This window comes from Sycon ciliatum, chromosome 12, assembly GCF_964019385.1.
Source record: "Sycon ciliatum chromosome 12, ocSycCili1.1, whole genome shotgun sequence".
Lineage (NCBI taxonomy): Eukaryota > Metazoa > Porifera > Calcarea > Leucosolenida > Sycettidae > Sycon > Sycon ciliatum.
Window position 1 is genome coordinate 11,736,275 of NC_088654.1, and position 26,178 is coordinate 11,762,452.

The window sequence follows — 26,178 nt, forward strand, 5'->3', positions numbered from 1 at the left end:
AGAGAGGGACGACTGTAGCACGGTGTATTCCAGTCTGACACACCCTGTCACCCTGTGTCGACTAGCCGTTCAAGTAAGGATCGGATGCTGTGCCCACTACAGTAAAACCTGTCAAGGCGACCACTCGGATAAGGCGACCACCTGTCCAAGAGGACCACTACAACCTGGATTAAGAGATGCTATTCTCAGTCAAATAACCCTGGATAAGGAGGCCACCTGGTTACAAAGACCACGTTTTGAAGGTCCCTTGAGCGGTCGTCTTAGACAGGTTTCACTGTACATGTACATGTACATGTATAATTATAAAATAAAAAATAATAAAAAATAAAAATAAAAATTATAGATAGATTGACTCTTTAAAAATTATAGATTACCGTATTTCCACAAATAGTAGGCCGGTCTACCATTTTTTCAACCTCGCCCTAACCCGGCCTTATAATCGAGGACGGTCTTGTATTCGAGGACGGTCTTTTATTCTTTCAACCCAGTTTGACCCTGGTCTTCTATTTCTCGCCACACAGTTTTACCCCCGTTCTTCCATTTTCTTCTACACAGTTTGAGCACGGTCTTCTATTTTCTCCCACAGTTTGAGCACGGTCTTCCATTTTTAACACAAGAACAAAATACTCATTTAGTAGGGGGGGGGGGGGGGGGTGGTCACAACCACTGGCACAAGTGCCGAGAAACCCCATTAGCTGCATCCATGTACCCTTGAGTCTGGCCACAAGTTCCTATGTATAGCAACTTAATCAAGGGCCAAATGTCTGCTATACACTTCCAAGTATACTTTAGTTTGATTTAGTCAGGGAGTCGTAAAATACCGGTATTTTACGACTCCCTGGTTTTAGTTTTAGTACAGTCAGACCTCGCATAACCGCACACATCCGTTTTCCAGAAAAATATCCGGATAGGCGAGGGAACCGGATAATCGGACACGCATACTGTTACATGGCATATGCTGTAAATCGGTAACCAACGATTTTCTTCCGGATGGCGAGGGATCCGGATAAACGAGGACCGGATAAGCGAGGTCTGACTGTACAAGCAATGCATGGCTGTGGTCGCCAATGACCACTTTGCGTGGCGATTGCAGGGTTTTCTATAGCCAACTGCGGCTAGCAAGGAAAAGAGAAAGAACTCAGAAGTCAAAAATAAAATAGGAATGCAGGGTCCTCCAAGAAAGGAGTCTTTTATTTAGTAAATCGGATCCCACAGTGCTTCATATTCATTGGTTCGAAGGAAAGATACAAACGGGAAAAGTCTGAAGAAAAAATTGACCGCCACCACCACTGCACCAGGACTCGAACCGGGGGACCCTCTTCATATCATCGAGTCTCATCCTGAGTTCTTTTCAAAAATCCTGGGTTTTATACAGTACTGTACTTCGTGCTGAATGTTTCACTGTTGTGTGACATTGGAACACTGAGTGTAGCAGCAGTAATGGAATACTGCAGCCAGCGGTGTAGCCCATCAGGGTGCTGCAGGATGTATTAAAATACATCCTGCAGCACCCTGATGTCAAAGCGCACACACAGCCAGACTGATGGCAGGTGTCCGCACGCTCACACAAGCTGAGCGGCGCTGTCGGAGGTGTGCCACGGACGCCAGTAGCCGCCGTGTTTGGCAAAGTACGCGCACGCCACATGGGCCTCGTTGGGCAGCGAGGCGCGCGAGTGATAACCTTGGTCTTGCATGGCCCGCGGCTCGTCGGCGTACTGCATGTAGCGGTGCAGCAGCTGCTGGACAACGGCCGGCTGACTCTTGTATAGGTCGTGGGTCTCGCGCGGATCCGAGCGGATGTCGTACAGGCACATTGGGTCGCAGTCCGCTTCCTCCGGGGCCTTGCTGCACGGGTAGTCGATCGGCGGGTGCATCAGCGAGTCACAGTTGCCCGAGAACTTCTGTGCGCCGACAATGAGCTTGTAGTCGCCGACTATGATGGCGCCCTGCTGCGGGTGATGGTCGCTGTAGTTAAATCCCAAGATGATGTCATCGTGAGTGCTCTCCGTCGACTCGCCGCTCAGCAGTGGCCACACATCGTGCCCGTCCACGGGGAAACGGCCCGGACCCGAATCATCCGGGTCAACGCCGGCCAGCTTGCAGAAAGTTGGGTACCAGTCGGCGATGTGGATGTAGCCCTCGACTTTGGTGCCGGACATTTTCGCCGGCAGGAGACCGCCGTTCGCGAACGCACTGGCGCGCACGCCACCCTCGAAGAAGGTCAGTTTGGTCCCTTTCAGCGGATAGTTGCTGCCCGAACACGGAGCGGCGCCGTTGTCGGAAGACACCACCAGCAGCGTATTGTTCCACATGCCCTTCTCCTTCAGGCGCTGCACGACCAGCGCGGTGACGTTGTCCGCCACGCTCACCATGGCCTGGTACATGCGACGCTGCGTGCACGTCGAGTTCGCCGCGTACTTGTCGACAAAGTCCTGCGGCGCCTGAAGCGGCGTGTGCACGTTGTGCAGCGCCAGGTACAGGAACAGCGGTGTGTCCGCGCTGTGCGAGCTGAACATCTCCTCCAGAACGCTGCAGTAGGTGAGCGCGTCGTACGTGCCATTGCGCGTGTCCGGCGCCCGGTCCGTCCAGAAGTCCGTGCCGCACTGGATGCGCTGCGTGACGTGGTCCTCGCCGCCGGTCAGGAAGCCCGTCATCGTGTCGAAGCCGCGCGACACCGGCAGGTACTCCTCGCTCTTCAGTCCCAGGTGCCACTTTCCCACCATGTGCGTGGCGTAGCCGGCCTGTTTCAGCTTCGCCGGCATGGCCGTGAAGTTCAGGTTCAGTCCCAGTGGCACGGTCTGCGGTACAATATTCCACTGGTGTGCGTGGTGTGGCCACCGACCGCTCATCAGCGATGCCCGACTCGGCGAACAATACTTGTACGCTTGTGGCTCAATGTAGCTGAACCATCGGACCTTATTTGTCAGCTTGGATCACGTGATCCATCCAGCTGCCGCGTGCGGCAAACAGCCCAAATAGCGCTAACTCTGGCCTGCGAGCGTTTGCTGCGACTAGCGCGCTAGCGCTCGTGACATACACAAACGCGCTAGCCAGAATGCTTTGACTTTGATGGCTTTCACCTTCAATTTTTTGAAAAGTAGCGCGCTCAGACCAGCTCGCTCACTCTTTTCCTCTTCCATTTTTTAGGGCAATTGTTTTGTTTGATAGACGAAGCTTAGGGTCTCTTTGGGTTTGCAACCCTTACCCTCCTGGAAAAAATCATAGTTGCTAGACTGCGACACTTCAGACCAGGTACTATTAGAGCCGCTAATGGACGACGAGCTATTTTCCGCTATCCGGAGCTCAAGCATTTGAGCCGCTAAATGGACGAGACTCCTGGGGTAAAGGATGCAGAGAATGAGGAGAAAACACTCGTATGGAGCAGGGAGTAGGTATTGTACTACTTCCTGGTATGGAGCACTGAGAAGCGGTAAGTCTTAGGGCAATTCTTAGCCAGTAATTACTTTCTCGCCATAATTATGTTCTCGTTTTTCGTGTCTTCTGTAATGTACACTAGCAGTACGACTACACTGTAGGCGAGAGTCCATAAGCCAGAGTGTGCAGCTCTCCATCTATGCAGCATAAACAAATTAATGACAAATTTCCTTTGCCTAAGGGCTGGGTTCCACTGCCGCTCCGCCGCACATCATCCACGGCATGAAACGTCATCATTACGAGCTGGTCCAGCGAGGCCGCGGCTCACCACCAGCTTTCGCTCCGCTGCTTGACACAAAAGCCCGCACTTAATTGTTTTATTCGGGGGAATTTTAATTCGTTGCACAGGCCAGAACACGAGGATTTTTTTGGATTTCACGCGCGCGCGCAGGCAGGCTAAATGTCATCAAAAAACATCGAGCACGACCGCGGTACTGTGAATGGCGAGTGTCACTGGAACCACGCCACTCTGCTGCATGCAGCCAAGTACCGTGAAGCAGCGGAGCTGCGGAGCCGCAGTGGAACCCGGCCCTAACCAAACTTATAGCAATTTGAAAATGTTTGACAATTTTTCATAAAAAACTTGACAACATTGTTCTTCTGTAGAGTGCCGCTGGCAACTCCATCGATGAACTCCATCAATGAGCGCAGGGATAAAGTTTAGAAACCCTTCGAGCGAGAACGTGTTTTCAAAAAGGAAGCACAAATATGCCGCGTAACTTCCCCTTTAGTATGGCCCCATCAAAGCCACTCGCTGACTACTTACCAGTAAAATGGAGTTGGACGGTTGTCAGATTAGCTGATATGTTTTCTGCCAACACAACCATAAGCAGTTGTCAACTCTCAAGACTAAAAGAGCTTGCGAAGAAAGTGAGAAACCTTGACTATGAAAGCACATGAAGCGTCAGAACATAATCGAGCAAACTTGGACCTAGATGACCAGTGTCTGCTCCAGAGCCGGGTCAGTGACCCTGTTTGTGAGTACTTGGACTTCTGGAAAAAGAACACTGGGTTACCTGCGACCCGGTCGGAAGTCCTGTCGAGTACTATACTTTTTTATACTTCGAGGGTATACCGCCACTGACAGGCTGCATACGCGTGCGGCCAGAGTGCCCAGTGCGAGTACGTTCATACATGTACATGTACAATCATGTACATCAGGAAGTCGAAAGTAAGTTTACGACTCCCTGACACACAGTAGCCGCACTTGAACGCATCTGGCTCTGGCCCAGTGTTGCAGGAGTTGTGCCAGGTAGACGTGTACCCGGTTTGTGTTAAATCTTAGAGCAGGTACTGCATACCCTATCATATCTGTGTACATGGGTATACAGAGTCAGTGTTGTTGCGTCCCACTCAGCACCCTTCTGGTTCATTTCGGCACCAGCACTCTTTGCGTATGCAGAGTTGAGTAGAGTGCAAGTTCGGACCACAAGTACACTGTAGCAGCTAGTAGCAAACCTAACCTGTGCCGTGATGCACGGCACGTGTGTGCATCTACTTCATCCCTGAGTAACACACCTGGTATATTGTGCACAATAGGGCACAGTAAATAATCAGCATGCATCGCAGTTTTCTGCAACATATTCCTGAAGTCACTTTACACCTCAGAAGAATTGCGTCGCTGACAGGAATTCGATACCGGTTTAGTTTCTCTCTGGGTCATTATGAATCATAGAAAACCCCGTCATACAATAGGTTCAAGCTAAAGTACCGTATCACCATGGTAATTCCTGGAAATTCGGTGTGTTTTCTGCCTTTTGGTAAACAAGCAGCAATGTGCAGCAGAAATTACCATGGTGATACAGTAGATTACCGTGTGAAGCGGTGTGAGATGCAGCAAAGGTGAGCCTGTTACTGTGAGTCTATGCCCTAAACAATAAACTTTGCTGTGGGATGATTATCCTTGGGCTGCACACTCTGCACACTTATTGCTAGGTATATCATTGGTCTTGTTCGGATCGTCCATTACGTTTGCTGCTGTTCAAACTTGTTTTGTTGTTTATTATTTTATTGATTTATTTATTCTACTTGCCTTTCCTATCTTCTTGTGTTTTAGCATCAGGCGATTTGATCGCAGGACAAGAGAGGAGCTGATGGACGATCTCTCCAGTGTCCCTCTTGGTTCGGAGCAGCGCCGAGTGCTGACGTTGGGACTTGGGTAAGGATGAGTGTTCCCTCATGTTTACAAGTTATCCGTTTTGTTCAACACTAACGGTTATATGCAGAATACTGCTGAGTCAAAAATGTGCAACAATCAGCACAAAAACTGACTGATGAGATCATGACATTCAACGACCTGATGCTTAGCTGCATCACGTTTATATCCGTAAGTGCTGGACAAAACGGATAACTCGTAAACTGATGGTCCTCTTTTTCAATTTTAATCCTTGGCTCTCCATCCGAGTTCCCTCGTGTGTGTAGTTATTTTTATTTTTTTGGTGACAGTCAATTTTTTCTTCAGACTTTTCCCGTTTGTGTCTTTCCCTCAAACTAGTCAATATTTTTATTTACTTATTTTTTTGCCCAGGGTCTACATTCTACCTTTATTTTTACTTAGACTAGGGTTAGCTGTCCGTTTACCAGTACTCATCCACATATATGTGCACAAAGGGTCTACACAGAACTCTATCAGTAGATATTTTGGGTATAGGGGGGGGGGGGGGGGGGGGGGTTGTCTATCCACCGAGATAGCACTATATACTCCCATTCTGTGTGTTCTCTGGTAGCTATGTCCCTTGGAGACTATACGGTGCCAGTGTGGTGACCGAGGTCAGGCCGTGTCTGCACTGGCATCGTCAACTTTGCCTACTGCTACGTGCTCCCCAGTGCTCCATCTGTGTCCTGTAATTTGTTTGGGGAGGGGGGGGGGGGCAATACCGGTACTTCAGGTGCAGGGGGCAAGGGGGGAATGGGGTGGGGGGACATCATGCCCCCAATGAACCTCTCCAGGCGTTGTTCTGGAGTAGACTAACCATAGGCGGAGTGTACACATGCAGCACATAGTTTGGGAATTAGAACGCGATCAGACTCGGGCATATTCAAAGGCAGTCTATTGTGATAGTAGTCCTGGACTGATCTCACTATGATAATATAGGTCGTGCCCAGCATCACAATGCCAAACATTATAAATGACTGTTTTTTTTTGCCTGAGGGGCTAGATGAGCATGCGGCTAGACTGCCGATGGCAACCAACAGGCTCAAGGCTATGTTGAGACTTCGTGTGAGCGACCCGAGTCAATTGTTTACTCGCCATGACTAGGCATCGCATTGAGCATCGTATGCCCACTAATATATGTCACTGTTCTTAGTCGCACCGGGGGCGCATGCCCGTTTTCAGGAGACTTCTCAAAACACATAAGCCCTGGGTCCTGAAGGTTAGGCCTATTGTTAATCTAAATAGTCCTGGCTACTATCCCGCTGAGTTCACTGACTTTCTATTGAACCCGTATGTATGTGAGGAAAGTACTGTTCTGACCTCAACTGCGGATTTCATCAACTTGGTAGAAGGTTTGCCTGTGCGGGACGATCATTTATAATTGAGTATAGATGTGACCAGCCTTTACTACACCAACATCCCCAACGAGCTCGGTTGTCGTGGTATATCACACACAGGTGTACAAGGTGGATGCCCCTCGCCCTTCGTACATGGTTATTAACAGCAGTGACTTCCTTGATGTCAGTCATTCGGAAGAAAAATGAGTTCGTGTATGGTAACGATGTGTTTCGGCAGATCCAAGGGAATGCCATGGGTTCGCCTGCAGCAGTGGTCTATGCCGACATTGTTATGCTGTATTTGGAGAAGTGGTACGTTTTGCCGATCTTAGAGGGGGAGGGTTTAGAGGTTCAGGTTTATAGACGCTTTATCATTGCATGGTTGCGAAGGTCAAGTTCAGCGCACTTTAGATAGGAATAATAAGTGTTCGGCCCTCAAGTTTTCTCATGAACTGGCACATGATGGCATTGATTTCCTGGACACCACAGTTTTCCGTAGTAAGGGATACATGGCGGTGAAGCCTCATTTCAAGTTCACCAATCGTTTCCTGTATCTGCTTGTCGGTAGTAACCACCCCTGTAGTATGGGCAACGGTGTGTTCACTGGGGAGTTGATCCGTATCCGTCGGTCTTCGACCCTTGACCACCACTACGAAGCTGCTGCCGAGCGGCCGAAGCAGGCTTTCCGGGCCCGTGTATACAAGCGCTCCATCTTTCATCTTTCAGACCCGTACACTAGGAATGGATGCGCAGGGAAGGTATGTTGGTCAAATTGGCATGGGTTTGGGTTATTTCTGTAGTTGTATACAGTGCTCCTCATTGTATTTACCTGGGCCCGGCCTGCTGTCCTTCGCCCGTTGGTCTTGAGGTCCAGGTGTAATACCCCTACCATACAGTCCGGTGGCCAGCGCGGTTGTTGTTACACGGTGGAACATCGGCAAGAGGTTGCTTGCTCGTTTGCCCCATGCTCAGTGTCCTCAGGGAGTTCGTATTTTCCTCCTGTTTGGATTTTGCAGTGTCTATGGTGTCGGTAATTGAGTTTTTGTTCTGTATGCTTTTCTGTGGTGTGTGGCTGTTGTTCACACATCTTTATTTGACTTGCTTCCTGGTGTGGTGTACCTTTTTGTTTTATATTGGTGTTGGTCTCACTCCGACTCACTCTGGCTGTAGAGTTCTAGCATCCGTAGCTGCCTCAGGGGGTGCCACTTCTCCCATCAGCGTCGACTAGTCCGCCGGTACGTGGTGCTATATTACGTTTAGTTGTCTGTTCCATCCTGTACGGGCTGTGTCCTGCTGACCACACAGTCTGGGTCTCCATACTTTGCATGTTCTCATCGTGTGTAGTGTTCACACGTACATATATGGACTGTCACACCCATATGTTGTACATGTGGCTGCACGTGTTGTCTCTTTGTCGTACCTGCTGCTGTATTTGTGTCTCTGTGCTGCTGACCCGTACATGCTGCTGCGCTGCTTTGTTGTATTGCTGACACGTGCACCTTTTTGTGCTGATATGATATCGAGTGCGCCACTTTTTGTGCTGATGAGGGCACCACTTTCCGATATCATGTTTCCTTTCGCCATGTCAGTTGTCAGTTCTCCCGTCGTCTCCTGAAGTGTAGTAATGAATAGCTCTCTCTCTAGCTCTAGAGAAAAACCACTTTACTAGTCCGTTTGATGTGTGGCGTGGCGAGGGTATAGTAGAGGCAGCTCGTTCTCCAACCGAGACGACATTTGGCGCCCAACGTGGGGCTCAAACCCACGACCCTGAGATTAAGAGTCTCATGCTCTACCGACACATATATGCACGTGGCACCGTTTGTGCTCCTATCCATTTACATATGCTGCTTTCCACACCTGTGCTGACAGTCGGTACGCACCGACTCTGTACGCATGCACGCACACCATTACATTCTGTTGGCATCATATTAGTGAGGTTTTGCATTCCGAAATTCGGCAAAAGATTCGGCACGCGGGAGCGAGGTCGAAAATGCACACGAAGATGCGGCATGTTTGTTCGGAAAAAGCTCACTTTGCCGAACATATTTTTCGGATGAATTTTCTTGTGGAAGAGCGCTAGCGCGTGATTTATTCAAAGAGGTTTCTTATCTTGGCATGGCTTCGCAGGCGTCTTTGACGACATCAGCATCGTCAGCTACCTCTGATTGCTCCTCTCCACTGCCTGTCTACTCTCTTTCGCCTGGAGTGTCCTCACCGTCATCTGTGTGGCTGAAAAGACCATGGCGATACCCATAAAATTTGACTTGGCCATGGAGTTGGTTTTTCTGAGGCGACTGAGGAGGCAGGTTTGGCCCTCGACTCTTTGGGCGCGATCAAAGTTTGTCGGAATCAGCAAGAAAAGGAGCACGGGACAGGACATTGCTGATGCTGGGGCTCACGAAATCAAAACACATCATTTTCGACTTGCAAAACAAACGTCGGTGCGAAAATTCGACATTTTGATGTTCGACAAATGACCAAAGAACGCCGAGCCGAAATTCGGAATGCAAAACCTCACTATTGCGGAGCTTTCCGGAGCTCCGAGTTAGTTGTTGTTTGGAATACAGCAAGAGGACAACATTACATTGGCGCTGCGAGCAAACGCCTGATCCTCGCCATGTCCCTACTGTCACTACCGCCTCCGGAGCCATTCCCGATCTACAGCAGTCTCTACGACACTGCTGCCCATTTTCTTGCCTGGGAACGGTGTTTCCAACTCTATGTCGCAGCAGCCGGCATCTCGGATGACACTCGCCAGAGAGACACTTTCCAGTATGTGGCCGGCAAGGACATCCAGCAGCTCGTCCCTACGTTAGCCAACACTGGCAACGATCTCGACGGCCTCATAACCGCCGCCGCCGACTACTTTCAGTCGAAGCAGAGCCCCAGCATGGCCCGCTTCCACTTCCGGCAGGTCACCGAGCAGCCTGGCGAAACGTTAGACACGTTTTCTACTCGTTTGCTGGCATCGGCAACGACCTGCAGCTTCGCCGACGATGCCCAGAAGAACGTGGCTCTCTGTGATCAAATTGTGGCAGGATGCACGTCCGATCCACTCCGCAGAAAACTGCTGGAGACTGCGTCCCTTGATCTCGCCAAGGCGCTCAAGGCCGCCAGAGCATTTGAAGCGTCAGTGGAACAGACGACGGCGTTCCGGCGCACACAAGACTCGATCAATGCCCTCCGTCATCAGCCACCGTTCTACAAAAGGACACAGCCGCCTCCCGCTACTGTTTCAACTCCGTCGCGTCGACCGATGCAGTCTTCGCCACATCCAGCTGCAAACTCGTACCACCAGCCACCTGCCCCAGTCGCCACTCGCGCTCCAGGCCAGCGGGAATCCAGCACATCGCTCTGCTACCGCTGTGGAGAGCCAGGCCACCCTGAGTCACGTCGCTACGCAGTTTTGCACTGTAAACGTCTGCCCATGGGCGTATCGTCCGCATCCGAGATCCTACAGCGCACACTGGACGCCATGGCTCGCTGGCCTCGACGGTGTGAAGAACGTCCACGACAACATCTTCAACTTTGGTAAGAGCGTCGAAGAGCACAACCGACGACTCGCCGCCTGCCTCCAGCGGCTCCAAGATCACAACGTTACACTCAACCGAGCCAAATGTCACAAATGTCACATCCTCAAGCCTCGGCTCAAGTTCATGGCTAGCGTCTACTCCGACAAGGGCATCCGCGCCTCTCCCAGCCACCAGCAGTCTGTGGCTACATTCTCTACACCATCTTGCGTCAGCGACATACAGAGTTTCCTGGGTCTCACCAACTTCCTCCGCCGTTACATTCGTAACATGGCCGATCTCACCACGCCACTCCCTGCTCTCACTAAGAAAGGTACTGTTTGGCGTTGAACTGATGTTGAGCAGCAATCATTTGATGCACTGAAGAAGGCCATCGCCGAAGACTGCATGCTGCAATACTTTGACCGCAAGCGATACACATCACTGTATGTCGACGCATCGCCCACCGGCCTCGGCGCAATCCTGTGTCAACGCCAAGACAACGGCCACGATGCACCTGTAGCATTCGCCAGCCGTGCACTCTCCGGCGTCGAGCAGCAATATTATCAAACTGAACGGGAAGCATTGGGTGTCAAGTTTGGCTGCCTTCGCTTTCACCACTACTTGACAAGGTGATCCACAGTTCACCGTTGTCACCGACCACAAGCCGCTCCTGCAACTCATGGCCGTCGGATCGAGACCTCCGCCACGAATTGAGCGCATGGTCCTCCGCCTGCAGGATCTCAGCTTCCAGCTCCAGTACAAGCCTGGCCCAGAAAACCCGGCCGACGTCGTCAGTCGCAATCCGCAGCCTCATCCCGACTTGCCAAACATCGGCGCACAGGAAGACACTGCGTACATACATGCCCTAGCTACAGCAGCTAAGCCGAATGCGTTGGCTCTGAAGGAGATTGCGGACGCCACCACCGCAGACACCACACTGCAAGCCATCCTTTCCTCTCTGCAATCTGGCCGCTGGGATTCCAACCACACCACGGTCCGCCCGTACTTTGCCCTCCGCCATGGACTGTCTGAGAGTGACGGTCTACTACTCCGCAACGACCGTCTCGTCATTCCCACGGCCCTCCAACGGCTTACCCTGCAGCTTACACATGCGGGCCACCAAGATATTGTCCGCACCAAGCAACGGCTCAACAGCAAGGTTTGGTGGCCCAACATGGCTACTGAAGCCGAAGCACTCTGCCGGCAATGTATTCCGTGCCAAGCAACTCTCTCAACGACACCGCTACGTCCGGGAGTCCATGCCCACACCACCGTCCACCAAGCCGTGGCAACGAGTCTTCGTCGATTTGTATGGACCCATGCCAAACGGTCAGCACCTGCTTGCCACTATCGACCAGTTGACTCGCTACCCGGTCATCAACGTGTTCAGCACGACACCCACTACGGCCGGTGTTGTTAAAGCTCTGCGCTCTACATTATCCATGTTCGGCTTGCCCGAAGAGCTAGTCTCGGACAACAGTCCTCAGTTCCGTTCTTCCGGCTTTTGCTGATTTCCTCGCGCAACACGCTATCCAGCACCGCCACACCCCTCCTTTGTGGCCACAAGCAAACGGAGCAGTCGAGTGCCTCAACCCTACCATTGGCAAAGTTCTGCGAACTGCCAAACTAGCTGGCGAAGACATCAATGTTGCATTAGACCAATGGCTCCTAGCGTACCGCACCACGCCACTCACGAGGCACCGGCAACACTCATGTTTGGTCGCCCCATCCGCGACAGCATACCCTGCATTACGGCAGCCGCACCAGACTTGCCTTCAGCTGCCCACCGTGACCAGCAATTCCGTCAATCCCAGTGCGACGCTGCCAATGCCACCCGCCGGTCAAACGCCCCCATCCTCACTCCTGGTCAGTGCGTCTTACGCCGCAATGAGCAGGCACACAAGCTCTCACCACAGTGGGATCCCAACCCCTGGACCGTGGACCAGATCTCTGGGTCTACGGTGACGATCTCCAACTCAGCAACTGGCCAAAGATCGACTCGCCATAATTATGTCGTTCGTCAAGCCCGTAATTGTTGTCACACCGCCAGCCCATCACCCACTACCAGCTGAAAGTTCTGCCACCACACCTTACAAAATTACAACAAAATCACATGCAAGAAGTCCTTTCACTTTGACTACTGCTCGTTGCGTGACATCACTCCTCACCAAAGGACTTCCTGGGGATCACAATCCTAAACAGACAAATGTACGAATACCGCAACTGACTCTGTTGTTCTGCACGCCACGATCAACACACGACTGCGTGCAAGACACAGCTGATCATCGTCGCTGTACTCTTCCCTGAGCACGTTACCCTGTCGCTGCACTGTCGCTGCAGCCTGCGACGGACATTCCATAGTTCCACCAACTTGATGGCTTGATGTTCCCATTGACGTCGACCATGCGGTGTTGCCATTGACGACCTTCAACTTCAGGTCCTTGCCGTGGTCCGCACCATTCAAGAGATGGGCCACATTTGGTGTACTTTCACCCAGTTGGTCACTTATTTTAACCTTGCCGACTTTCCACTGCCGGACTTCAACAACTGGCGGAGAGCATATACGCATATCATCACTCTTCCTTGCAAACATCATTTCCGTCTCCACCACGTCCTTATCAGCCTGATCCATGCCTGACACCCCCAAGGCACTGTCCACTGTGCCGCCGGACTGGTGGAGCGACAGACCGATTCTCCAGTGACGGTCGTCGTCCACAAGGCTGTTGGAGTGCGCATCCAAGATGTGCTAGAGCTGTTCAGTGTCGTGCAATGCTATCGCATGAGCTGATTGTTTAGTAACTGGTGGTGTTAGTGGACAGTATAGCGTAACTTGTAGTTCCTTGGTCTTTTTCTTGTGTATAAACAAACCAGTAAGCTAACGATAAACTAGTTACACTGAGACAATTCGACTGGCACAAATTACAACAAAATCACATGCAAAAAGTCCTTTCACTTTTACTACTGCTCGTTGTGTGACAACCACCATCATCAGTGTGCGCATTGCGCCTGGTTTGGTGCATGCCTGGTGGAATATGACATAGCGGCTGATGCAGTGGGCACGTCAGGTAACACCTAACGCATTGAAAATGACTCAACTATGACTTGGTTCGATTGCAACAAACCTAATGATAGTGGTACCGAAACATTCGGGTAACCGGAGTAAGTGCCAATTGATATTTTTGGCTCCAATCAGTCAAGTGATTCAATTGCAATACAATTATATACGTACGGTGGAGCTCACTTAGTACGTACCCGGGTAAGACATACACCTGCATAACACGGTCCTCTTTTGTCGCACGGATTTTCCTCCCATAAGCGCATATTCAGATGTGTACGGATACCTTCTGTTCATGTGATTCATTGTCGCTGTGTTACTGTATGCAGATCTCACTGAGCTCTGCTCTCCGAGCATTCTGCATCCAACACGACTTCCCGAAAGGTATGTATGGTGGCTAATAAATAATGCGAGAGTCTTTACAGATTCCAGTGCTCTCATGCCTTTTGCAAGTTCCGTTTGTAAGTCAAATGGAACATGGTTTGTGGTCAATACTTCAGCAGTAGTGGTGCGAGAATATTCGGGTGTCAAATTGCTCGGAATTGATGTATGATAACGGAGAATATACCAACATGTGAATCACTTGGAGATATGGTTTGCCAGGTTCTGTTCACACTCACTAGGCTAGACCCTCTCGAATATTGTACAACAGTTTTGGCCCAGGAGTGGTAAAGGGCACGGGGCAAGCTATGTCGGGACCTGCTGTAAAGTCCGCCATACACGAGCTGTACGTCTTATCGGATGGGATATACCCCTGATATTGCTGATAATGAATGGCCCAGTTTCATTGTACTGCTGTCCGCGATATTATATCCTTAGTGGCATTGTTAACTTCTCATTGCTTGTGGGGACGCATGGGTCATACGTCCATCCAACACCTGCCAATCGGAACCCACCGACAACGCTGTCGGTTGGGTTGGACCACAATCAGTTGGTTTTTGAGTCCAAGATGCCGCCTAGGTAGCACACAGCATTGCTAATCTGATTTTAAATTAGCTGCGCAAATCCTGGCATACTGCCCGTAAATGCATCTAACTCCCAGGGTACTTATGAGTTTTTAGGTCTATGTGGTACTTGTGTCGCATTGGCAGCCACTGTTCCGTTCTGTATTTTCTGGTGTATGTGTCGTTGAATCTCCACAGAAAATGTGCTCGCGCATTAGAAGGAGGTGAAAGATGCACCTGCAGGAGAATACATGCTTAAGAGAAGGCAGAAACATGCCCGGATCCACCAGAACTAGTGCTGGCAAGTCAACAGAGGCGAGTACTGATAATGTTCCAGATTGTGGTAGGATCACATAAGCAAAATTGACACTGGGAGGCACGGCGGTGGGTCAGCTCATGGCCAGCGCCAGCTCCAGTGGATATCACGTGCATCCAGTTTTAGCACTATAGTATGACTGCTACAAAGTAGTGCGGCCCAAATAGAACTCGGGTCAGGTGCCGAAGAACTGGGGGGGGGCATGTGTCAATGAATGGTAATAACTCCGGACATCATGCTGGTGTATCGAGGGCGTGGGCCAATGAAGTGCTGGATTGATGGTGGACGGCTGTACTGCAATCTTGGCTGGTCCCACTATCGCAGAGACAGCACTTCCTGGTGCAACCACCCTATCCTGCAATCTATATAATAATTATTATAAGAGATTTGTGTGAACGATTTTAGCATGATGCAAGTCAGCTTATTGTGCTGGGGGCCTGGCTACATGTCACTATAGCTTTTTATAGACTCGATCACCGCATTACGCTGCCTTGCGTTGACTTGATTGAGCACTCTTTTTGGTTAGTGTCAAAGGTATATGTAATATGTATCTGCCTTCGTGCAAAGCTCTCTTTGTGCGTGTCTCGCAGATAGCTCGCTGACTTTGATGCTTTGAGCCATTTTCAAATTGCTTTTTTTGTTCATTTCATATAGACCGTATTGCCATTTGTTTAACCTCCCGCTCTGAGCGAGCTCCACTGATGGGACCTAAAAAGGCTGAAACAGCTGTCTGGAGATTGAGCGTCAGTATTATGGATTTAGAATACACGATCTGGGGACAGCACAAGTACTGTCTAGCTGTTTCGTCCTTTGTGGACTCATCAGCGAATCACGGAGAAATAACTCTTAACTAAGGATGAACCTAGCAGCCATGAAAATAGATAAATAATGCCTCCAAGCCAGAATTCAAGGCTACATGTGTAGGCCCGAATGTGCCTTGCCCGAGTGCTGAAACTGATGTCATTGAGATACGCATAGAACATCTGGCAAAGGAACTACTAAAGCCCCCACAAGCACGGTATTCTGCTTCAACAAGGAAGAATTTTGAAAGCATGCACAGCCCTACATGTATAATGTTGGTATAGGTAAGCCTTGTTTGATAAATTAATATGACAAGGCGGGGTCGCACTGTGTTAAAAAACAGTGCTCCTGATACACTAGTGTCCTCGGCTTTGTCACATGCTGTCAACCGATCAACACATACAACGTTGCATGCAAAACGGCTGCAGCCTCGAAGTACGGAGTGCTATTTTGGAAAATGCTAGATATACAGCCTGTACTTATACAGGTGTTCTATCAACTAGTGCCATTATGACAACGGTAGCTGAATGATACATGTACATAAACCCGGGGTCATCATTGCAAGAACCTCTGTGTCTAAGCCCGAAGTAACATTCAACTACATGACTGTATACACCATCATGTATACGCCATCTTCGTAGTAACTGAGTCTACCCCTCACCCACTACTGCCACTGTGACCACAATAGCGCACAAACAGAGGACCTTAGAGGACCTACTTCTAACTACAGTGCTGGCCAAAGAAATCCAACCTTATGAATAAAATTGCACCGGGCAATACGCAGCCCTAGTAGTATACATGTACATACTGGACCGGTCTGTGCTCTCGAACGCGGCGCTACTTTATTAACGAGGTTGGATTTCTCTGGCCAGCACTGTACAAAATACACACATGCACACACAACACTGCTAGGCTTTCCACCACCACACTAGGTTTTGAAACCGAGGAGTGGCAAAATTCAGGGCCAGACTAGAAAATCTGGGGAGACCTGATGGTTTTTTAAAGCAAAACACAGCCAACACTCTGCAGCCTCAGGCAGGTTTTCCCGAGTGCACAAAATTAAAAGTTGTTGAGGCACCACGAATACAGTCGGGCGTCACAGAACGTGGGACCCAGGAATGTACGTGTATACCTCTAGGAACACCACAGCCAATAACGTTTTAAAAAGAAACGCAGTGTCAATAGACTCAAGTCTCTGCTTTTCTGGAATACAGATTCTGCTACACACGTATTGCTCACTATCCAGTGGGATGTGCATCTAAGAAGGTGGTACAAGAAGTCAAGGAACTATTTTAAAGCCTAAGGCCAGATTGCTGAAAGGTTTTGTGTAACTGACGAGCCTGACCCCTTGGAAACAACAGCCGTGGATACGTGGCTCTACTGTAATAAATGTACAGGTACACAAACAATTTGAATGCAGAAATAACAACAACAAACAGGGAGAGGTGTAGGAAAATATACTCGGCCCCTAGTGAATTTGCTTGTGTATTAGCTTGAAAACTTTGGGTACACTTGTTGAGAGACCTAACTGCATGCAGCTAAAATATGGAGTGCCGTTGTCACCGACGACTTTTCCAGTAAAGTTGCGGCTAACATCTTCTCAGGTATTCCCGGGTCTTCGCTAAGGCCGTAAGGGTGAATGATATCATGTGCGTCTTCTATTGCTGATGTCGCTACCCTCGATGGTGGTGCTGATGTACTGATTGTGGTGGAAGATATTGAGATGCCGTATGTCTCGAACCTTTTCGCCAAGTCTCCGCGGCCATCGCGCAAGAGGGTCGGGAGCACCACAACTGCAATGCCACAGATCCAAGGATCGATTCTCGGACAAAACATTCTTCAGATTGCCAAAGGTCCGTCCCCAGTGCTTGGCAATACTGGCCTGTACAGCATGAACACACCACACATACGCCCACACACCATGTACCATGTAAACGCCCGTTGCAGGAGAAGCACGCAAATCTGCAAATGAATTGGATGTGCACCCACAGATTTTCTCGTATAGGAACAATAGCTGATCTGAATCTGAATAAAACAGATCAAGACTAGTGCCAGATAACAGTTTAATCCGCACAAGGCAACTGGCGCAGCCATGTGAATCTCGAGCAAAATGGACAAACATGTCCCCAATTATCAGCAAACGGGTGTGCGTTACACGATTGGCCTGGCAACTTCAAACAGGCACAATCCACTAACGTGGTGCCCCGTCAACTTCAACGGGAACACACCGATACAAACACAGCCCCACAACAGCAAAACGGGAACGCCGTTACAAATATGGTGCCCTGGCAACTTAACGGGAACGCACCAACACAAGCTGGCCTGGCACCTTCAAACAGGCACAACTGACAAAACACGGCATCCGGCAACAGCAAATGGGTAGGTACACCGTTACAAGAACAGTCCATCGCACCAAAATGCTGCTGCCACAACATTATAGCAGCAGCACGCCAGACATGCATACATGGCATTCCCAAAAGCAGATACCTGGAGTCAAATTCATCCATCACACTGTTTGTTAGGGCTGAATTTTACAGTGACAATAGCAAATCCCACCTAAGGCACATGTGATGAGATCTGTACACCAACTATAGTCACAGAATCAATGCACATTAGTAGAGCATAAGAACTCACTTGCGCTCATACCCTGTCACGTAGAGATGCTACTCTACGTGTACTGTTCCGATGTCCATTGGGGTGGTATGCCGGCCACTTGCCAGATGTAGAGCTTTTAAGCCGTACTTTGCCACCGTCTGCTTGCCGTATCACCACCTCACTTGCAACTCTGGATTCCAGGACTGTCGCTCCAACAATGGGCATGGAGCGGGAGCTAACCTGATAACAGTTGAGAGCGTGACAGAGTATCTTATTTAAATAAGGCCGAGTAAGGTGGATCCCTTTGGCAAACGTGAACACAGGCTTGGTGCTACAGGCATGGGCTGTCATGTACCGGAATAGCCAATACCGGGCATGTTTCGTCGACAGTAGATGGAACTGCGACGGCTCCACCGTATATCTTCAGGCGCAACGTGACCAAGTCAGGTGCGAGACTCCCAGCCTCCCACACAAATACTCTTTGGCTGTCAAACGAGTGAATACTAGTAGATGATGCTAAATACTCGCTGGCAAACAATAAGCCATACAAGGCCAGTAGTATACTTACCCACAGCATAGCCTGATCTACAATATGACTGATTGGATCGTTGTAAGTATTGCCGAAAATGGATTAAGTCGTCCACTAAAAGCTCTTTGAAACTCGGATGTTGAGCCAATATGGCAATAATAAAATTAATGTAGAAAGGAAAAGGACGTATGGATATGAGTGTAGAGTAACTGTCACTATAATACTAAATACAGTCAGAAAGTGCAACAACCAGGCACTAAAACATTTGACGACCCGACTCCTGGCTTCAACACATCTCCGTAGTGTTAAGGAGAGACCAAAGAGGGAAAGGTAATACTGGTTTCGTCATCGTCCAGTAACAATCAACATTTCTTGTTCTTGTGGGACTGTAGCTTCAACTACTAACTTGTGCTCATTTTCGTTGCGCTTACCTTCCCCTCTTTGGTCTCTCCTTTTAACCTTGAACCTTCCAAGTTGGAAGGCTGTTGGTTAGCGCTACGGAGATGTGTTGAAGCTAGGAGTCAGGTCGTCGAATGTCTCAGCACTCTGTCAGTTTTGTGCCTAGTTGTTGCATTTTTTTTACTGTAGTAGCTAGTTACAGTGGTGGACAGATACTCTTAACTCGTATCCATATGTCCTTTTCCTTTCTAATAAAAGCTCCATCCGCAAATATGCCGAGGCGGCTTGCCGTCTCTCCCTCTATGCCATGCAACACAACTGTTGAGCGAGCAGCTTTTAGGCCAGCCCCACTGCACAACAGGTAATAGGCTACTAATAGCGTAACGCAGCTAGGTAAACACGAATCGATGAAAGAGGCAGACTTCTTAGAGACTAGTTGTGAAGGACACAACATTTTCAGCAGTCAGCAGTAGGATATATTGCTCTTAATTATGCAGCAATACTAGGCTTACACGTTTGTGTCATGCGTTCTGAGACGGAGTCCTTGACTAGCTCGTCACTGGCCGCACTCAGAGCAGCAGTCGTCACTACACATGGGTTGGGAAGCAATGGACAAAATTAACACTTGCCATGCACACATGCACTGCTTACCAGCTAAGTTAATATGTCATACTGTACTGCAGCAAGCAAGGAACTGGCAATACCTGCACCAGGCCTATCTACTGTGACCCATGCCATTGTGAATGAGAAGAGGCAGCATTTGACAGTATGAGCGGTGTGATGAACGGGAATGCATAATACAAGCCAGTCGAGCATTGGTACATGTACTTACGGACGCAAGTTGGCTGCACACCGCTCCACTGGCCGTTGATTTCACAAGTACGCACGGCCGAGCCCATAAGGACAAAGGGAGATGTGCACACAAACGTGGTCGTGTTGCTGAACATCAAGCCGTTCACGGTCATTGAGCCCAGTGCCGGTGGTGACAGGACCTGGCAGTCGGTTTGACCTGCACAAGCACAGAGTGCACAGAGCACAGGCATTCAGTGCATGCATGTTTGGCCTAGGAGTGAAACGAGTGCCAAAATTGAGGACTTGAGTACTCTTTGAAAAAACGAGCGAGTATTCGAGCGAGTACGAGTATTTTACTGACAACATAAAACAATGTACTGCACACACTCTCGTAACACTGAACGTATTACACCTGATACACATGTAGTCTTGCATGCAGCCTAGTGCAGGAAATAGTCTGAACTACGTCTTTTGTTGGTAAGTAGGGACAAGTAATAATTTCACACTTGCATGGGTTATCAGTACTGGTCAGAGTAACAGACGTGCTTGATGTACAAGCTTACAGTACACTGTGCATAAGATACTTTGAGTATTTTGCGAAGCGAGTCCTCACTCCTTTCGAATTTTCGAGCAAGCGCTCGAGTATTCGATATACTCGTTTCATCCCTAAAACGTTTGCGTATGTGTGCGTAGCACAGACGTTGGTTTTGAATACATTGTAGTACACGCATTGTGTAAAGGAAATTGATGCGAAGACTGCCTCAACATGGCCATGCAAAGTAATAAAATAAATACAGCAGTGAATAGCGGTCAACAGTAGCTCTACATTTTGCTTGTAATAGAAGTCATTAGCGTCAGAGCAAGAAGAGGGACAAGACGAGTCAAGGGACAATCCGGAGGACGAAATACCATACGACCAACTGTTTGTTTCTACCAGCGTTATTGTACCGTCGACACAGCTCTGACGACGATATACTGGGCGAATGCCTCGGGGCCTCCCAGCGTGTCAGCGGCAGTGGGTGATGGGTAGATAACAAGGTAGCTTGCGGACAACATCGGTGGCATGAAGCCTAGTGACTGCCAAGCGTCTTGGCGCGACGGGCGAGCAGTACAGTGTCATGCCCCAGGGGCTGCTGTGGCTGTCGACGTCGGCGGGTCGTGAGGTGCGTTCGCAGGCCTTCATGGCGCTCGGACAACTGCAATACTAGTACACAGACTCTCACTACTAGCTACATAGTACTCTGATTCTGGCACGTTATTTCTGCATTGAATAGTGATTGATTTTCCGCGCCGAATATCCGACGCTGCATGCATGTCCAATGCGCGTCAACAGTACTTCACACTTTCCTTTTCCCGCGTTATCACCTCAGCTATGCAAGTTTTGTATGTGGAAACCCCCTATATAATAGCAGTTGGGTCTATATTTTTAATCATTCAGTATCTACCTTCACTGATGAGCTATGTATTAGCGAAACAGCTGTCTGAAGGAGTTTATCAATATCGTCTACGGAAGTGTCCTCGCAATGGTGATGGTTGTGTGCAGGAGGGTCTAGTCGGCTAAAGAGCGCAGTGTGGTGGTGGAGGTGACTCAACATTTTCTTCAATGGCCGAGAGCTCTGTCGCACCCTGTAATAATAATAGAAGTCATGGTACTACTATCAGTGCTGCTGCTGGTGCTTACCTGGAGCTGGTGTGACCTTGCCTGGGCAGTACTGTGCATCAGAGCCATCAGCACAGTCGTACCAAACACCGTCGCAGCGCTGTGATGGCAGGATACAGCCACTGGAACGCAGGCAGGGCAGGTAGCCAGACTGGCACTGCAGTTGAATGGCTGGATACACGTACCCATACACACAACACACAAAGCAGTCAAGAGATGAAGAAAGTGTCTGCTCGGCACATCTTTTGTATAGTCAAGAGATATTAGCATATTTGGAGGAGGTGGTAGCCTAAAACAGGCTCGACAAAGTTACCGGCTTATGCCAACAACTCAGTGTTCTGGTAGAGTAGACGGTTCGATGAACGCCTTGACAGCCAAATTTGTAGTGTTTAAACCGAACACGGATTCTTCGAACGAATAATCTATCGAATAATTTCGCCCTCCATCGAACGAATAATCTATATTCTATCGTACGCATGATGGCTTTTTCAACACTTTTTCAGCACTTTTTAAGTAGTTTATTTTTTATTTTTTTGCTGATTATCGGGTTTTGTTGTGTGGAGGTGCAAAACCGGATAACATGTACCGCCAAGAGCACATAACCCCCCAGAGTGTGCACCGCCTGATCCAGCTCTGCATATCGCATAGGGTCTTGGTCGAGCGTAATTGGATCTTCACTGCATCCATGTTTCCCTCGTATCGAAAGAACAGAAGTATTACTAGATACCGATAGGTGATTAAAACTTAGAGAAGAGATTGAGAAGAAATACTGCGAGCAGATCTACGCAGTGCAAATATCAGTAGGGTCAGCACTGAGCATAGATCTTTTTTTTTTTTTTTTTTTTTTTTTTTTTTTTTTTTTCGATTTCTGATAATTCCTACGACTATTCGATTATTCGTTCACCCCACGAATATTCTAAATTATTCGATTATTCGATTATTCGTTTCAACACTACAAATTTGTATAGACCCAAACCGATCATCAGCGTTGATTTTTCACTCGAAATATGTTTGTGGAAGGAAACTGGCATGTTGAAGTTTGCTCTGGGGCCAGAGTCAATCGAACTGAGCCACTCCTTTGTGTTGACCCATTGCATCCAAGTTGCCCAATTTTTCGCTTCAAATCAGAGGTGGCTCCAAACCGGACACGTTTTAGAGTGCACGTCAAATTCACTCTGGGTCTGAAATTAGGTACAGTAAAACCTGTAACTAACGACCACCGTGACTAGCGACCGGCCTGGTACTACCGACCACTTTGTCAGGCACGGACGGTCTCACATTCAAAATGCACTGTGACTAGCGACTACCTGCTGAACGCGACCAGCGACCGTCTTTTCTTGTCCCAATGTCGAATTTTGACCTGTAACTAGCGACCGCGATGTAGCAAATCAAACATTGCTTTAAGCTCCTTCTCGAAATTTTGATGATTTTCCATGGTCGTTTCAACACTACAGCTGGACAAATGAGCGCAGTCTCATTTTTACTGTGGAATCAGTGTGGACTGCACTACACCTGTCATAATTTCAAGTGCTGTCAAGAACAAACATGATAGGAAACGTCTTGGAGAGCGCATCCAAAGCGCTCTTTGATCGATGTTACTACTGGAAGGAGAAACTAAGGGTGCGTTCTTATATTCTCTAGCTTCTAGAAGAAGAAGAAAAGAGAAGTCGAAGAAACTGGGATTACTCAAGAACGGGTCTCGAAGAATTCGGAGATATTTTGCACATGTCAAGCAAAATGAAGCGCCAAAGGGGCCGCGATCTTGAGTGATGAATGTAGTAATGCACGTGTGCGTATGCGAAAAGGGAAATGCGTACACTAATGATGAACACGTGCCTTTTAGTCGTAGTTCCAAGCAGGGAGTAGTACAATACCATATTGTACTACTCCCTGGTTCCAAGAGTACATAAACCGGGGGGTTATGTACTCTTGGTAGTTCGCATGCGCTGATCCCAAACCGCGGGAATCTCCAAGTTTCAACCACCTCTGAAGCTTGGAGAGCTTTGGAGAGCCTCCTAAAAGTCGGAGAGGATATAAGAACAGCTCTCGAACTTTTCGGAGAGTCTCCAACTTTTCCGAGAGGATTTAAGAACGCACCCTAAGACTGAGCGGCTCTCTGTCGAAGTGCAATCACACAGCTCAGTCACCAGGTCACACTGACAGTCTGTGCTGGCTGGAGTCGATAGTGACTAGTCCACTGCCTGGCCAGGCCAGTGCTGCTCTGGAAACCCAGTAAGTCGACATACGTGTCAAAAGGTCGTATCGCTTCCGGTGTATAAAAAACTTGATTTTCTCTCTCTCCAAGTGTTGTATGATCTGAAAGAAGAATGTCAGTGCGCAAGTGGTGGGGGATTGTATCATCTGCATTTTGACATACATATCATATAATGGGATCCATATATGGTCGCGCGGTGCAAACCTCTAACTAAAGACCACCTGCTACTAACGACCACTTTTCCGGGCACCAAGGGGTGGTCGTTAGTTACAGGTTTTACTGTAATTGCTATCACTCCACGACGGCCAGTACAGAGTAACAATAAGCCTTGTGTGTGCTTCCATTAGTTTTGATTGGTATGCGGTGCTTTATTGGCAAGAGGCGAGCCGCTGTTTACCTGCGACAAGAAGTTGATTTTTCGAAAGTCGTAAAACTCAAGTCGCAGTGCGAAGCAACACGTCAAAAACTCACCTGCTTGGTATGGCACGTCTGGTCATCGCAGAGCCATGAAATTTTGGCTCGGAGTATAACACATCGTAGTCTCACTGTGACATATGTTTTCTAATCAAAATACCAAGAGAGAAAGTGAATATTGAGTCCGTTCCGGTTTGCAACCTGTGTCCTATTTGAAACCGTCGCCTCTACCCGGTGAAACACCTACAAGTATACCATATATCCTAAAGACTCAGGCTGAGATGCCCGACTGGTCCTGGGTCCTGTGATAAGCATGATCATCATTTGTGATGATGAAAAGTGGCAGGTAACACCCAGACTATTACATGCTCCGTAAATAGGAAAGATCAACGCCACCAGAATCTGCCTTCCTACAAGCCTGAAGCTTCTCTACACAAGAGGGATATATTGGCTCTCTTGAAATTCAACTTACGATTACATGAGGCAGCTGCCCCACTCCAGGAACCGCCAATCTGGCAGATGCGCACAATGCTTCCCTGCAGGTTGTATCCGGAATTTCAGCCGAAGACGACGCTGCCTCCAGCAGAATAGTTTGTGCCCTGGGAGTAGCCGTTGGTCGGTTTAGCTAGCGGTGCTGTACACGTCACAGGCACGTACACACACAGCACACACACACACACACACACACACACAGGCACACACACACACACACACACTTTGACCTTGATACACAAGGATTCTTCATTATTTGCCACGTTTGAGCTGAGCTGCGATCATCGCGCTTTGTTGCAGTGTGCTAAAAAAACAAGAACAAAAAAACGGCCTTGCATGCCTGGTGTACGGTCTGAAAGATGAAAGATGGAGCTCTTGTATACACGGGCCGGGAAAGTCTGCTTCGCCTGCTCGGCAGCAGCTTCGTAGTGGTGGTCAAGGGTCGAAGACCGACGGATACGGATCAACTCCCCAGTGAACACACCGTTGCCCATACTACAGGGGTGGTTACTACCGACAAGCAGATACAGGAAACGATTGGTGAACTTGAAATGAGGCTTCACCGCCATGTATCCCTTACTACGGAAAACTGTGGTGTCCAGGAAATCAATGCCATCATGTGCCAGTTCATGCGCAAACTCGAGGGCCGAACACTTATTAATCCTGTCTAAAGCGCGCTGAACTTGACCTTCGCAACCATGCAATGAAACAAAAATGTCACTGATAAAGCGTCTATAAACCTGAACCTCTAAACCCTCCCCCTCTAAGATCGGCAAAATGTACCGATTCTCCAAATACAGCATAACAATGTCGGCATAGACCACTGCTGCAGGCGAACCCATGGCAGTCCCTTGGATCTGCGGAAACAAATCGTTATCGTACACGAACCCGTTAGTCTTCCGAATGACTGATATCAAGGAAGTCACTGCTGTTGTTAACCGTGTACGAAGGGCCGGGGGCATCCACCTTGTATACCTGTGTGTGATATACCACGACAATGCCACGTGACCGAGCTCGTTGGGGATGTTGGTGTAAAGGCTGGTCACATCTATACTCAAAAATAAATGATCGTCCCGCACAGGCAAACCTTCTACCAAGTTGATGAAATCCGTAGTTCAGGCCAGAACAGTACTTTCCTCACGTACATACAGGTTCAGTAGAAAGTCAATGAACTTAGCGGGATAGTAGCCAGGGCTATTCAGACTAACAATAGGCCTAACCTTCAGGGCACAGGACTTATGTGTTTTGATAAGTCTCCTGAAAACGGGCATGCGCCCCCGGTGCGACTAAGAACAGTGACATATAAAATGGGCATACGATGCCCAATGCGATGCCTAGTCATGGTGAGCAAAAAATTGACTCGGGTCGCAAACACGAAGTCTCAACACAGCCTTGAGCCTGTTGGTTGCCATCGGCAGTCTAGCCACATGTTCATCTAGCCCCTCAGGAAAAAAAACAGTCATTTATAATGTTGGGCATTGTGATGCTGGGCACGACCTATATCATCATAGTGAGATCCGTCCAGGA

General features: G+C 48.9%; 3 protein-coding genes across 13 annotated transcripts in view; 1 reads left to right on the forward strand and 2 right to left on the reverse strand.

Moving 5' to 3' along the window:
* Positions 1-1,562: 1,562 nt before the first annotated feature.
* On the reverse strand, positions 1,563-2,849 carry LOC135827991 (arylsulfatase B-like). The gene has a single exon (XM_065340428.1). The coding sequence runs from the start codon at positions 2,847-2,849 to the stop codon at positions 1,563-1,565; it is 1,287 nt and encodes a 428-aa protein (XP_065196500.1).
* Positions 2,850-3,077: 228 nt separating this feature from the next.
* LOC135828152 (uncharacterized) lies at positions 3,078-15,434 on the forward strand. Of its 4 annotated transcripts, XR_010555572.1 has the most exons (6): positions 3,079-3,430; positions 5,208-5,277; positions 5,492-5,593; positions 8,098-8,162; positions 13,824-13,878; positions 14,637-15,434. XR_010555572.1 is itself a non-coding variant. In XM_065340598.1 (5 exons), the coding sequence occupies exons 1-4, from the start codon at positions 3,349-3,351 to the stop codon at positions 8,153-8,155; spliced, it is 312 nt and encodes a 103-aa protein (XP_065196670.1). In that variant the 5' UTR covers positions 3,078-3,348; the 3' UTR covers positions 8,156-8,162; positions 14,637-15,434. The 4 variants fall into 4 exon arrangements, 1 of the variants encoding a protein (XP_065196670.1); XM_065340598.1 differs by lacking the exon at positions 13,824-13,878 and having other exon boundaries at positions 3,078-3,430; XR_010555574.1 differs by lacking the exon at positions 5,208-5,277 and having other exon boundaries at positions 3,082-3,430; positions 5,498-5,593.
* A 1,078-nt stretch (positions 15,435-16,512) lies between these two features.
* LOC135828151 (uncharacterized) overlaps positions 16,513-26,178 on the reverse strand; it is a 19,786-nt gene continuing 10,120 nt past the window's right edge. For 4 of the 8 annotated variants that reach the window (XR_010555571.1, XR_010555569.1, XR_010555570.1 and 1 more), the window contains 6 exons: positions 24,632-24,793; positions 21,552-21,701; positions 19,911-20,087; positions 19,591-19,665; positions 18,190-18,390; positions 16,513-17,437 (listed from right to left, as the gene is read on the reverse strand). Coding sequence is in view for 5 of the 8 variants with exons in the window: in XM_065340597.1 (XP_065196669.1) it covers positions 24,781-24,793 (13 nt within the window). In the remaining 3 variants the exon portion in view is untranslated. Of the gene's footprint in view, positions 17,438-18,189; positions 18,391-19,590; positions 19,666-19,910; positions 20,088-21,551; positions 21,702-24,631; positions 24,794-25,434; positions 25,509-26,178 lie in introns of all 8 variants that reach the window. The other 4 variants (XM_065340593.1, XM_065340592.1, XM_065340595.1 and 1 more) reach the window with 4 other exon arrangements.

Excerpts from the sequence above, each read along its gene's own strand:
- LOC135827991 (XM_065340428.1), bottom strand. The coding sequence starts at position 2,849 with ATGAGCGGTCGGTGGCCACACCACGCACACCAGTGGAATATTGTACCG.
- LOC135828152 (XM_065340598.1), top strand. The coding sequence starts at position 3,349 with ATGCAGAGAATGAGGAGAAAACACTCGTATGGAGCAGGGAGTAGGTAT. Across the intron at positions 3,431-5,207 it reads GTATGGAGCACTGAGAAGCG|CAATGTGCAGCAGAAATTAC; the intron begins GTAAGTCTTAGG and ends GTAAACAAGCAG. Across the intron at positions 5,594-8,097 it reads GTGCTGACGTTGGGACTTGG|AGTTCTAGCATCCGTAGCTG; the intron begins GTAAGGATGAGT and ends CTCTGGCTGTAG.